Source organism: Coregonus lavaretus (assembly GCF_964263955.1).
Source record: "Coregonus lavaretus genome assembly, chromosome: 8".
NCBI classification, from domain to species: Eukaryota; Metazoa; Chordata; class Actinopteri; order Salmoniformes; family Salmonidae; genus Coregonus; species Coregonus lavaretus.
Genome location: NC_139995.1, coordinates 54,727,392 through 54,742,148, shown reverse-complemented (window position 1 = coordinate 54,742,148; position 14,757 = coordinate 54,727,392). Strand labels below are relative to the sequence as shown.

The following is a 14,757-nucleotide window of genomic DNA, read 5'->3' as shown; positions in this document are numbered from 1 at the left end:
ACACATATGAGAGTGAGGTAAGTTGAGCAACCCTTGTTTCTAGGAAACCATACATAGAAATTAATAATTTTACCAAATATTTAAGAAGAGGTCATAATTTCATGGAGTCTGTGAAGGAAGACACAACATGGAAAAAGTGGTAAGCAAGTTAGGTCCAAAAAACAGATTTTCACCAAGTCAAATGAAATTATTGTGTTAGAGGTTTCTTGATGCTTGTATCTAAACCAAAGTAGATCATTTTAAGATTGTTCTATACATCAGTTGGGGTCTCTATAAGCTTCAATATGAAAGTGCATCATTTTAGCTGTGTGGGCTAATATAGTCAAAATGTTTGCCTTGGGGTAAGTTTAGCCAATGGCCATAAGGTAAGTTGAGCCAATGGTTGAGCCAATGGTAAGTTGAGCAAATCGTGTAATTGTTTTGCATTACGCCTGGGAAGTGTTTTCTTCCCAGGAGTAATGTAAGGCATTATCTCTGGGAAATGAGTTAACACCAGGGCCTGGCTTATGTTAAAATTGTTACAAAAAGTACAAAGTGTTTTTAAGGTGTTAAGCCTTAGACAAAAAAAGCGATTGTGATTGTGTTGAATTTTGTTTGGGAAATAAAGATGGACATGGTTTGAAAACGGTAGTGGTGATTTTTCATTCAGTAAAGACATTTGTAGACGGCTTAATTTACCGTGTCCCATGGCTCAACTTACCCCATACCCGGGGTAATTTGTGCCAAGAGACCACTTTTTTTGGACAAGCTATATTTTCAAATCTGTAATGTTTACATGAATTCTGATTATTTCCAGGGATACACAACATCCTGAAATATATGTAGATTTCTTTGGTAGAAAAAATACTATATTTCCCTTGACGGAGTGATGCTGAATGTAAAAAATGGCTCAACTTACCTTACTCTTCCCTACTGTTAGTTTCTCTGATTCACACCCCTTGACTTGTTCCACATTTTGTTGTGTTACAGCCTGAACCCCTTTGTTATGGCAAGTTTAAATAAGTTCAGGAGTAAAAATGTGCTTAACAAGTCACATAATAAGTTGTATGGATGCAATAAGAGTGTTTAACATGATTTTTGAATGACTACTTCATCTCTGTACCCTACACATACAATTATCTGTAAGGTCCCTCAGTCGAGCAAGTCATTTCAAACACAGATTCAACCACAAAGACCAGGGAGGTTTTCCAATGGCTTGCAAAGAAGGGCACCTATTGGTAGATGGGTGAAAATATAAAAAGCAGATATTGAATATTCCTTTGAGGATGGTGAAGTTAGTAATTGCACTTTGGATGGTGTATCAATACACGCAGTCACTACAAAGATACAGGCGTCCTTCTTAACTCAGTTGCCGGAGAGGAAGGAAACCGCTCAGTGATTTCACCATGAGGCCAATGGTGACTTTAAAACAGTTACAAAGTTTAATGGCTGTGATAGGAGAAAACTAATGATGGATCAACAACATTGTAGTTACTCCACAATACTAACCTAAATTAGTGAAAAGAAGGAAGCTTGTACAGAATAAAAATATTCCAAAACATGCATCCTGTTTGCAAGGCAATAAAGTAAAACTGAAAAAATGTGGCAAAGAAATTCACTTTATGTCCTGAATACAAAGTGGTAAGTTTGGGGCAAATACATCATTGAGAACCACTATTCATATTTTCAAGCATAGTGGTGGCTGCATTATGTTTTGGGTAATCGTTAAGGACTGGGGAGTTTTTCAGAATAAAAAATAAACGGAATGGAGCTAAGCACAGGCAAAATCCTAGAGGAAAACCTGGTTCAGTCTGCTTTCCACCAGACACTGGGAGATGAATTCACCTTTCAGCAGGACAATAAACTAAAACACAATACCAAATATACAATGGAATTGCTTACCAAGAAGACAGTGAATGTTCCTGAGTGGCCATGTTACAGTTTTTGACTTAAATCTATTTGACAATCTATGGTAAGAGCTGAAAATGGTTGTCTAGCAATGATCAAAACCAATTTGACAAAGCTTGAATAATTTTGAAAAGAATAATGGGAAAATGTTGCACAATCAAGGTGTGGAAAGCTTTTAAAAACATACCCAGAAAGACTCAAAGCTGCAATCGCTGCCAAAGGTGCTTCTACAGTATTGATTGAATACTTATGTAAATGAGATCCTTTTGTATTTCATTTTCAATAAATGTGCAAAAATGTCTAAAAACATGTTTTCACTTGATCATTATGGGGTATTGTGTGTAGATGGGTGAGAAAAAAAAAGATTTAATTAATTTTGAATTCAGGCTGTAACACAACAAAATGTGGAAAAAGTCACGGGGTGTGAATACTTTCTGAAGGCGCTGTAGGTATATTCAACACATTCATCGCCCACATAATAATATGGGATAAGTCACTTCTATTACATTACAAGCAGCTTCAACTCTAATGAATCTGCTTAAGAAGGCTGTGTTGGTAGATTAGAGCTAATGATGGCTGGATAAAAGCACTAATTGTGTTCTTCATCTACCTAATCAGTTTGTTCTGGTCTTTATAAATGGATATGTTATACACTTAGAGCAAGACGGTGAAGATGTCATGAGTTCATAATGGCATACAGTGTATTACAACTATGACGTTTGATTTGTTAACACTGACATTGACCCCTACACCTTTAATTATGTATTTTTCCCTCTACCTCGCTCGCATTCTCCCTCCCTCCCTGCAGAGTTGCAGTTCATGGTAGAACACCACCTGTACAAGCAGCAGCACGGTATGAGAGGAGTTTATACCTTATTGTCTGCTTGCACAGACGCTGTGACAACAGAATACAATACACTGCAACTTTATTGTCCATAAGCTATAGTGAACAACATACATTAGTCTTCTGCATATTATCTCAACACAATATATAGGTGGAGATGATGAGTGTTCCTCAGAGAGCTGTCTGTCAGACAGACCCAGCCCGGACGCTCTGCCCACCGGGGAGGAGGATCTGGGGCTACCAGAGGACGAGGAGGCCTGGGGAACCGACGACAAGGTTACTGCGGAGGACTTCGAGAAGCTGCGCTGCCAGATGGAGGGTAAGGATGGAGGGAGGGAAAAAGGGAGAGGGGTGAGAGAGAGAGGGGTGGAAGAGAGAGAGCGGGTGGGAGAGAGAGAGGGGTGGGAGAGAGAGAGGGGTGGGAGAGAGAGGGGTGGGAGAGAGAGAGGGTGGGAGAGAGAGGGTTGGAAGAGAGAGAGGGGTGGGGGAGAGAGGGGTGGGAGAGAGAGAGGGGTGGGAGAGAGAGAGGGTGGGAGAGAGAGGGGTGGAAGAGAGAGAGAGGGGTGGGAGAGAGAGGGGTGGAAGAGAGAGGGGTGGAAGAGAGAGAGAGGGGTGGGAGAGCGAGAGGGGTGGTAGAGAGAGAGGGTGGGAGAGAGAGGGGTGGGAGAGAGAGAGGGGTGGAAGAGAGAGAGGGGTGGGAGAGAGAGAGGGGTGGGCGAGAGAGAGGGGTGGGAGAGAGAGGGGTGGAAGAGAGAGAGGGGTGGGAGAGAGAGGGGTGGAAGAGAGAGGGTGGGAGAGAGAGGGGTGGGAGAGAGAGGGTGGGAGAGAGAGGGGTGGTAGAGAGAGGGGTGGGAGAGAGAGGGGTGGGAGAGAGAGGGGTTGGAAGAGAGAGGGGTAGGAGAGAGAGGGGTGGGAGAGAGAGGAGAGGGAGAGAGAGAGGGGTGGGAGAGAGAGGGGTGGGAGAGATAGGGGTGGGAGAGAGAGCGGTGGGAGAGAGAGGGAGAGGGAGAGGGGTGGGAGAGAGAGGGAGAGAGAGAGAGGGGTGGGAGAGAGGGGTGGGAGAGAGAGGGGTGGTAGAGAGAGAGGGGTGGGAGAGAGTGGGAGAGAGAGAGAGAGAGAGAGCGAGAGAGAGAGAGAGAGAGAGAGAGAGATGGGGAAGAGGCATTGGGAGAAAAAGAGGGAGAGTGAAAGGTAGATCATAATGGGAAAAGAAAATACAGTCCTGGCAGCAGTCCTGGCGTGGCAGCAGTGTTCACCTCTTACCGTGCCAACTGCTTTAAATTCAGTAGTAAAATAGACCCTAGAGCTGTGCTCAGAGTCCCTGCTGTGGCTGGATGGAGCCAGGTTTACTGGATATGTAGGTTACAATATGGACTCAATATTGGTGCCTTTGATACTCTATGCTGGGTAACATTTTCCTCTCACAAAGACACACTATTTTTTTGTCCCATAGTCCCATTTTAGTATAGAGTATTGAAAATCAGAACGGAAAAATAGATTAAACCACAACGTCTAGAAAAAACATTAGAAAACCAGTGGATGAAAATAATCAATTGGAAAGGGAAAGGGGGATACCTAGTCATGCATTCAACTGAAATGTGTCTTCCACATTTAACCCAACCCCTCTGAATCATTACCATAAATAGTCAATCTTGGACTTTAAAAAATATCAGCCTTTAAAACTCACTCAGCATCAGTAATAACATGCAACTACAGCGGGGACAACAAGTATTTGATACACTGCCGATTTTGCAGATTTTCCTACTTATAAAGCATGTAGAGGTCTGTAATTTTTATCATAGGTACACTTCAACTGTGAGAGACGGAATCTGAAACAAAAATCCAGAAAATCACATTGTATGATTTGTAAGTAATTAATTTGCATTTTATTGCATGACATAAGTATTTGATACATCAGAAAAGCAGAACTTAATATTTGGTACAGAAACCTTTGTTTGCAATTACAGAGATCATACGTTTCCTGTAGGTCTTGACCAGGTTTGCACACACTGCAGCAGGGATTTTGGCCCACTCCTCCATACAGACCTTCTCCAGATCCTTCAGGTTTCGGGGCTGTCGCTGGGCAATACGGACTTTCAGCTCCCTCCAAAGATTTTCTATTGGGTTCAGGTCTGGAGACTGGCTAGGCCACTCCAGGACCTTGAGATGCTTCTTACAGAGCCACTCCTTAGTTGCCCTGGCTGTGTGTTTCGGGTCGTTGTCATGCTGGAAGACCCAGCCACGACCCATCTTCAATGCTCTTACTGAGGGAAGGAGGTTGTTGGCCAAGATCTCGCGATACATGGCCCCATCCATCCTCCCTTCAATACGGTGCAGTCGTCCTGTCCCCTTTGCGGAAAAGCATCCCCAAAGAATGAGGTTTCCACCTCCATGCTTCACGGTTGGGATGGTGTTCTTGGTGTTGTACTCATCCTTCTTCTTCCTCCAAACACGGCGAGTGGAGTTTAGACCAAAAAGCTCTATTTTTGTCTCACCAGAATACATGAACTTCTCCCATTCCTCCTCTGGATCATCCAGATGGTCATTGGCAAACTTCAGACGGGCCTGGACATGCGCTGGCTTGAGCCGGGGGACCTTGCGTGCGCTGCAGGATTTTAATCCATGACGGCATAGTGTGTTACTAATGGTTTTCTTTGAGGCTGTGGTCCCAGCTCTCTTCAGGTCATTGACCAGGTCCTGCCATGTAGTTCTGGGCTGATCCCTCACCTTCCTCATGATCATTGATGCTCCACAAGGTGAGATATTGCATGGAGCCCCAGACCGAGGTTGATTGACCGTCATCTTGAACTTTCTAATAATTGCGCCAACAGTTGTTGCCTTCTCACCAAGCTGCTTGCCTATTGTCCTGTAGCCCATCCCAGCCTTGTGCAGGTCTACAATTTTATCCCTGATGTCCTTACACAGCTCTCTGGTCTTGGCCATTGTGGAGAGGTTGGAGTCTGTTTGATTGAGTGTGTGGACAGGTGTCTTTTATACAGGTAACAAGTTCAAACAGGTGCAGTTAATACAGGTATTGAGTGGTGAACAGGAGGGCTTCTTAAAGGAATACTAACAGGTCTGTGAGAGCCGGAATTCTTAATGGTTGGTAGGTGATCAAATACTTATGTCATGCAATAAAATGCAAATTAATTATTTAAAATCATACAATGTGATTTTCTGGATTTTTTTTAGATTCCGTCTCTCACAGTTGAAGTGTACCTATGATAAAAATTACAGACCTCTACATGCTTTGTAAGTAGGAAAACCTGCAAAATCGGCAGTGTATCAAATACTTGTTCTCCCCACTGTAAATGCCAAGCCAAATCGACTGATGAGACGAAGAGGTGCTTCTCTCCTCAATACAATAAAAACAGGAATGGAACTAGAACAATGGAATTGGAATTAGAACATTCCAAAGAACATTTGGAATATAGAAATTTGAACATTTGAACAGTCAGTGCCATTCTATTCTTGGGTTGCACCTCCTTCACTCGATCGTGTCGTTGCCATTGTTATCAATGTCCTACAGATACCGCAGCATATTGATGTCTGACTGATGGTTAATGCCAATTCTTTCTGAACTGGGGCTAATGACTATGGTGGCCTGGAAATAGGATGGCAATGCTAAAGTAGACAAATAATTTGTAGAAAACAACTGCCATTATTGTGTTGTCATCAAGTTTACTTTAGAGAAATGGCAAAGCAAAGTTTGTCAGAAATAGCTAGCCATGCTAACGTTAGCTAGCTAAAATGTCTGTGCTCTCCCCTCAATCTTAGCTAGCTAGCTAAAGTTAAACTGCATCTAAAGTCAATCTGGAGACATCACAATGATAACAAAAGCTTGTCCTACTAATTTTTTGCCTCCTTTTGAAATGTAATTGTGTTTCCAAGCCACAGTAATGCACTTTAGACAATCTTCATTAGCACCAATTGAGACTGCATTGAGTAGAATGTTCAGTTGGCATCAGTCCTAAAATTGAACCAAAACAATATTGTGTCAAAACGTGCAACCCATGAATAGATATGGTAAAGAGATCAATGGAACTCAACCAAAACAATGTAAATGCCATGGAAACGTGTGGGGGAATGATGCTTTTGTTTATGTGCATTTCACACTATGTTGATGTAAAAATCTGATTATAATGCTTGTATGGAAGTGAACCCCAAGACATGTTCCTGTCATCATCACCAATCAATTCCATTACAGTTAAAAACAACTTTCACTACCACCAACAATTTCTCTATGCTAGCTATGCTACCAATTTATACAAACAGGAGTTAGCATTTAGGAGTCACTTCTTCTAAACCTGAAAAGGGACTACTTCTAAAACAGCCAAATACAGTGCATTCTGAAAGTATTCAGACCCCTTGACCTTTTGCACATTTTGTTATGTTACAGCTTTGTTCTAAAATTGATTAAATTGTACCCCATAGTGACAAAGCAACAACTTGTTTTTAAAAATGCTTGCAAATTTATAAAAAATAAAAAACGGAAATATAACATTTACATATGTATTTAGACCCTTTACTCAGTATTTTGTTTAAGCACCTTTGGCAGCGATTACAGCCTCAAGTCATCTTAGGTATGACGCTACAAGCTTGGCACACCTGTATTTGGGGAGTTTCTCCCATTCTTCTCTGCAGATCCTCTCAAGCTCTGTCAGGTTGCACAGCTATTTTCAGGTCTCTCCAGAGATGTTCGATTGGGTTCAAGTCCGAGCTCTGGCTGGGCCACTCAAGGACATTCAGAGACTTGTCCCGAAGCCACACCTGCGTTGTCTTGGCTGTGTGCTTAGAGTCGTTGTCCTGTTGGAAGTTGAACCTTTGCCACAGAGGAACTCTGGAGCTCTGTCAGAGTGACCATCAGGTTCTTGGTCACCTTCCTGACCAAGGCCCTTCTCCCCAGATTGCTCAGTTTGGCCGGGCGGCCAGCTCTAGGAAGAGTCTTGGTGGTGCCAAACTTCTTCCATTTAAGAATGATGGAGGCCACTGTGTTCTTAGGGACCTTCAATGTTGTAGCCATTTTTTGGTACCCTTCCGCAGATCTGTGCATTGACACAATCCTGTCTCGGAACTTTACGGACAATTCCTTCGACCTCATGGCTTGGTTTTTGCTCTGACATGCACTGTCAACTGTGAGACCTTACATAGACAGGTGTGTGCCTTTACACATCATGTCCAATCAATTGAATTTACCACAGGTGGACTCCAATCAAATTCTAGAAACATCTCAAGGATGATCAATGGAAACAGGATGTACCTGAGCTCAATTTCGAGTCTCATAGCAAAGGGTCTGAATACTTATGTAAATAAGGTATTTCTGTTTTTGTTTTTTTATACATTTGCAAAAATTTCTAAAAACCTGTTTTTGCTTTGTCATTATGGGGTATTGTGTGTAGATTAATGAGGAACATGTTTTATTTAATCCATTTTAGAATAAGGCCGTAACGTAACAGAATGAGGAAAAGGGGAAGGGGTCTGAATACGTTCCGAATGCACTGTATATCCAATACATTGTTGTATTATTTGTTCTGTCTTTTCTGGTGGATTAAACTGAAATTGCAACCAACTTTCTATGGCTTGTTATAAAAATATCAATATTTTGGAGATTATTTCATTTTCAAATAACCGAAGGTGAGAGGTTGTAATCTGAATAAAAGGAAAAAGGCCATTCTTGAACACGGGGTCAGACATTCTTACTAATCTGCTAGAGAACCAATTTGGATTTGAGTAGAACTTTTGTATAACTGAAGCCTTTAGTGAGAGGTATAATACTTTAATATTTAATAATTTCTGCCCTCTGAATTCATATTCATTATATAAATAGGCACGTTTAATTTTGTCTGGCTTGACGTTCCAAATAAAATTGAAACATATTTGCTCATATATTTTAAAAAACAGGTCGCTAGGTGTAGGCAAGACCATAAGGAAACAGGTAAACTGGGATATTACTAAAGAGTTAATCAGGGTGATTTTTCCACAAATAGACAGATATTTTCCTTTCCATGGTAGCAAGATCTTATCTATTTTTGTTAACTTTCTATTAAAATGTATTGTATTGAGATCATTTCTTTCTGACGGGATATGTATACCGAGTATGTCCACCAGTGGAGGCTCCTCAGAGGAGGAAGGGGAGGACCATCCTCCTCACTGAATTTCATAAAAATTAAAATTTTAAAACATTTAAAAAGTGTTCCTTTTTAGATAAAACTATATTAAATATAATCACGTCACCAAATAATTGATTAAAACACACTATTTTGAAAATAAGGTCTACAGTAGCCTCAACAGCACTCTGTAGGGTAGCACCACTGTGTAGCCGGAAGACAGCTAGCTTCCCTCCTCCTCTGAGTACATTGACTTCAATACAAAACCTAGGAGGCTCACTGTTCTCACCCCCTTCCATAGACTTACACAATAATTATGACAACTTCCGGAGGACGTCCTCCAACCTATCAGAGCTCTTGCAGCATGAACTGACATGTTGTCCACCCAATCAAAGGATCAGATAATTAATCTAGTACTGAAAGCATAAGCTACAGCTAGCTAGCACTGCAGTGCATCAAATGTGGTGAGTAGTTGACTCAAAGAGAGAGAAATAAAATAGTTGAACAGTTTTGAACAAATGAATGTATTCTTAAATGAAGGAGAAGCAAGAAAGAAATAGAGAGAGAGAGAGAGAGAGAGAGAGAGAGAGAGAGAGAGCGAGAGAGAGAGAGAGAGAGAGAGAGAGAGATTTCGTCAATTTCTTTCACTTTCAGTTTCATTTACTTAGGTAGCAAATGCAGCTAGCTAGTTTACTGAAGCCTCCAGCTCAAACAGAGGGATGATATGTTAGCTAGCTGGCTATGACTATCCAACACAACACTGGAAGTCTTCCTAGTCAAGGTAAGCTTTTGGTTTGACTAAGTTATTGTCACTGAGGCCCACCGGTGTAACTGCTTACTGACTGTACACTCTAATGTTACTGCATGATTGTAGTGGGTTTACTAACGCTTTAGTTATATTAGCTATGTTGACTATGACGTTACTTTAGTTAATATATTGACAACGATGTAGGCTGTGTGTAGCGGTTTGGTTTCGGAAGGTTTTTTCGCTTGGTCACATACAGTTGATGTGTTGTGCATTGAAGTCCACAAGCGAAGGGAAGTGGTGAAAGGAGGAGACCACATAACGTAGATACGAGAAGGAATACAACGTGGCTGCTATGAAACTGTGAACTGTGTTTACGCGTGATCAGGGGTGTATTCATTCCGCCGATTCTGTTGAAAAACGTTTCTTAAACAGAAGCAAACGGAACAAAATGGGGATAAACATACCTGAATTTGTCCAATAGAAACTATTGTTTGCAACTGTTGGACTAATGATTACACCCAATATCAGCTACATGCAGGCAAGAGTGTGCAAGGTGGTATTGAATGTCACTGTCTGTCCATGTGTTACTGTCTGTCACATCAAATTTGTCTCTCGACCTGTGTGCACCTACGTTGTAAACTTTCATTCATAGGCTAGGTTGTAGCAACCTCATGATGGGTATAGGGAAAATTCGAGTATCATGTAGTAGCCTAAATCTATTGCTGTTACATTTAACTGGGTGAATGGAATATGAATGACAGTCATCCAAAATGCTGTAATGGAAATTAGGCCAGGCTCATTATTTAATTTTTTGTCGTCCCTCATCTGAAACGGCACTGACCACCACTGATGTCCACATCACCGTCAGACCATTATAAGTTCCAGTCGTACTTTATCAAAAGCCTTTTCAAAGTCAGCTATGAATACCAGGCCTGGTTTCCCAGATTTTTCATAGTGTTCTGTTGTTTTTAGTACTTGTCTTATATTTTCTCCAATGTATAGTCCATATAAAAAACCTGTCTGATTAGGATGAATAATATCCGACAACTTCTTTTTAATTCTATACGCGATGCATTTTGCATTTTGCATTACAACACTGAAGTATAAGTGGCCTCCAATGTTTTTAATGGACTGGACCTTTATATTTACTACTTGGGTCCTGTTTCAGAAATAATGAAATCAGACCTTCTTGTTGAGTATCTGATAATCTACAATTTTTATAGGAATGGTTCAAACATGCTAGTAACGGTCCTCTGAGTATATAAAAACATGTTTGGTATACCTCCACTTGTAAGCCATCCAGCCCTGAATTTTTCCCAGACTTAAAGGCTTTAATTGCATCAATAAGTTCCTCCTCTGCAATTTGGCCTTCACATGAGTCTTTCTGTATGGCTGTTAATTTTACATTATTAATAGAAAAAGAATCCATATAATTATCTTTGGTTATGGAGGAGACTGAAACAAAAACATATGCTTAAAGTACGTTGCTTCTTCTTTCAAAATATAGTTTGGTGAATCATGGGTGAACTTATTACAATCATGGGTGACATGATAAATTCCTCCATTTCTTTTTGTTTTTCCTCTAACTTATTTTGTACCTCTATGTTAGTCCCTCTATTTCCTTTGTTAATATTAACTATTTTGACCTAAATAGTTTTGTTTTAAAGATGAGTATTGAATTGCATGGCCCCTAAAGGCACATTTAAAGTGTCCCATACGATAAGGAGATCTGCTGTACCTACTGTATGTTATGTCGGAAAAAGTCAGTTATAAATTATTCTGTCCTAGTTAAAAACAAGTTATCATCAAATAGGCATTGATTAAATGTAAAATATCCTCGCCCACATGGAAATTCTGTAAGAGTAATGTATATGCCAATTATTTGATGGTCCGACCGCATTCTGTCCCCTATCAACACTTTTTAAACTTTTGGTGCCAGTGAGAATGCCATAAGAAGGTAGTCAAGATGACTAGCTTGATTGAGCCTCCGCCATGTATATCTGACAAGGTCAGGATATTTAAGCCTCCATATATACACTAGTTCCAATATATCCATTATATTTGTGATTCCTTAAGTGCATGAGGGTGATAGTTTGTAGTGTGATTTCCTTTACGGTCCATTGAGGTTTTTAAAACAGTATTATAATCTCCCACCATAATAATAGAGTATTGTATTGCTTGTAGGTTTGATAAATTATTATATATCTTTTCAAAGAAGTGTGGATCATCATTATTTGGACAGTATAGATTAATGAGCCATATCTGTTTATGGTCCAATAACATATTTAAAATCATCCATTCACCTTGCAGATCTGTTTGGACAATTTGCACATTCGGATCAAAATTATTGTTAATTAATATCATCACCCCTTTTGAGTTTCTTTGCCCATGGGAGAAGTATATTTCACCCCCCCCCCCCCCCCCCCCCCAGTCCTTTCTCCACACAACTTCATCTAAAATTGTTGAATGAGTTTCCTGTAAACAATATATATTATATTCCTTCTCTTTTAGCCAGGTAAATACTGATAGTATTTTCTTATTATCTGTTAAGCCATCACAATTACAACTGTCTATACTTATTTCACAATTTACCATAATGAGAAACAAGTTTCAATTCAATTCATCATAATATATGTTTGTAAACGTACCATTGTTGGGTTGTCATCCCAGTGACCGGCAGACCACCCCCGTCCCCCCAGATCCCAGGGCCCCTGAGAGACCGGGACCCATCCTTCAAAAAGAACACACAATGCCACCCACAGAACAGAAGCAGATCAACTGCCAAAAGCCTTTCCAACGCCCTCACCTCGATTTGTATTATATATAGTTATAAAAATATATATATACAGTGAATTCGGAAAGTATTCAGGCCCCTTGACTTGTATATGGACTGTATATACTGTAAACAAATCGTGCATATATTAATTTCCACAATTAACTAATAATATGCGTAATAAGGAATAAAGTTAATGTGAAGGATTGTTACCTATAACCAGGATTGCCATTACAAAAAAATTTTTTTTTGCAAGTAAACAATTATTGTGATTCATCCTATGTTGTCCCTAACATCATTACCCCATAGCAACAGATGTGGGATACATTCACACACACACACACATACTCATACAAACTCGATCCCTATCCCCCACAAAAAAACACAAGCTCAGACGTTCAACACTTGTTCCATCCCGAGCCCAACTCAAGAAATAACTTGATGTGCCAATGCATATACAGTTGCATCTGTTTGAGAAGGTAGTCAAAATTTAGCAAAAAAATACACTCCCTTCCCCTGAAACACACCCACGCTGGTCCCCCGTTGTGACCATTTTCCCCAGCATCTCTGTCAGACCTTTGATTATTTTGTGCCACCAGGGCCACAATAATGTGCCCCCTCTCTGATTGTCCGAGTGTGACCCCCTCCACATGGGTTACTGAAGCTAGTGTTGCCAGCACTGCCACTACCTGGGTGGGAGCACCCCACCGGAATCTCCACCAGCTAGGTACAAGGTCGTCAAGGTTCTCATTAGCAGCTTTGAGAATTTCCTTGTATATTATGCACCCATCAGGGGGCTTTGGCTTTTTAGGACCAACCCTGCTTGGCAGGCTCTGAATCTTGAGGGGGCGGTGCTGCTTTAGTGGGTCTCTGACCGTATTTATCTTTCTGTCTTGGCTGCATATAGGCTACTTACAATAGGCCTATAAAACACATAAGGACTTCTCCTTAGTGTGTGGGTCACTCAGGTTGGTGTCTAGGGTACAGGGTTGGGGACCGTTCCATCATGATAAGACAATAAATAAATAAACAATATTTATAATTTATTTTAAAATGTATATCCCATATCTGCACAAATTGAAAGCTCCCTCTCACAACCCCTGCTCGCAGACACACATATCCAATGAATTAGTAACCACATTGTGGGCCTGTTACAATCATAGCAATCATGACGGATTTGAAGAATATCCACTTTGTTAGATCAGATTGGTTGAATGTGCATCAATCCGGCATCATTCTTCTATCTCCCACGGTCTGCATTCCATTGACCTGTTTACCACATCTATTCTATAAAGGACACTTTCTGTGTTTCCAGCAGAGTTTTCACAGGACAGTCTATCAGAAGCCGCAGGGGGATATGAGTGCTCCGTCTCCAAGGAGGAAGTAGGATGTTCCACCGTTCCCATGGCAGCAACATCATCACCACAACAACAACAACAACAACAACAACAACACACAGAAGCAGGTAGGTTGAGTCCCTGCAACCATGGCAGACAGTAGTATCACACTATCCTAATCCCTTTGATATCATCAATGGGAATCTTTAGAATTCAGCCAGACAGTGTTTATTTTCATCTGTTAAACTATTTGGCTTCATTTTGGATAATAATGAAGCAAACATCTGTGATAGTGCTTTGGAACACAGCAACTTTCTACAATATGCCTGCAATAGTTTGAATTTTTTGCCAACATTGGAATATAAAATAAAGAAAATACTGCATACTAACTCTAAAATTGAACGTAGATCAATATTTTTGAAATACTGTAGGAATAAGATCACAAGCTCTGAAATATATAGCCTTATCTCACTGATTGATCTCTCTATCTTCCTTTCTTTCTCTCTCTCCCTCTTTCTCTCCCTGTGTGTGTGTGTGCGTACGTGTCCAATATTTCAGCCGCAGACACAAAAGCTGCACCCACAGCGAGTCCACTGGCAGAGGAGAAAACAAAGAAACCCAGCCAGGAAAAACAAGACAAGTAGAACCATGGAACAGTCTCCATACCAACCTGTCTTGCGTCCCAAATGGCAACCTATTCTCTACATAGGGCTCTGGTCAAAAGTAGTGCACTATGTAGGGAATAGGGTGCCATTTAGGACCTTACGTTCAGTCAATAACTACAGTCAACAGACAGACAGCAACTGATCATCCTTTCGATAGACAGACACACTGTAGATATGGAGACATCAGGGTGTCTGTCTGGCCAGGCATTACACCGTGCAGGTGGAGAGATGACTAGGCCTTTATTTACGTTAGTCCAAATCCTATATAAAGGGATAACAATGAGTTTATTATACAGTTTATTGTTTCTATTGCTTTATTCATTTGATTGCCCCCACTAACATGTAACCCATTGTCTGATGTGAAGTTCCAAACCAGGACAGGAAATATTTGGCTAT

At 40.7% G+C, this 14,757-nt stretch overlaps 1 protein-coding gene across 1 annotated transcript in view; it reads left to right on the top strand.

The window, feature by feature from the left end:
• LOC311134096 (protein phosphatase 1 regulatory subunit 1A-like) overlaps window positions 1-14,340 on the top strand; it is a gene marked incomplete at both ends in the record, with an annotated part of 66,712 nt that extends 52,372 nt beyond the window's left edge. The window contains 4 exons of the mRNA XM_084167685.1: window positions 2,696-2,740; window positions 2,883-3,050; window positions 13,678-13,824; window positions 14,255-14,340. Coding sequence (XP_084023811.1) covers window positions 2,696-2,740; window positions 2,883-3,050; window positions 13,678-13,824; window positions 14,255-14,340 — 446 coding nt within the window. The remainder of the gene's footprint in view (window positions 1-2,695; window positions 2,741-2,882; window positions 3,051-13,677; window positions 13,825-14,254) is intronic.
• Window positions 14,341-14,757: the final 417 nt, after the last annotated feature.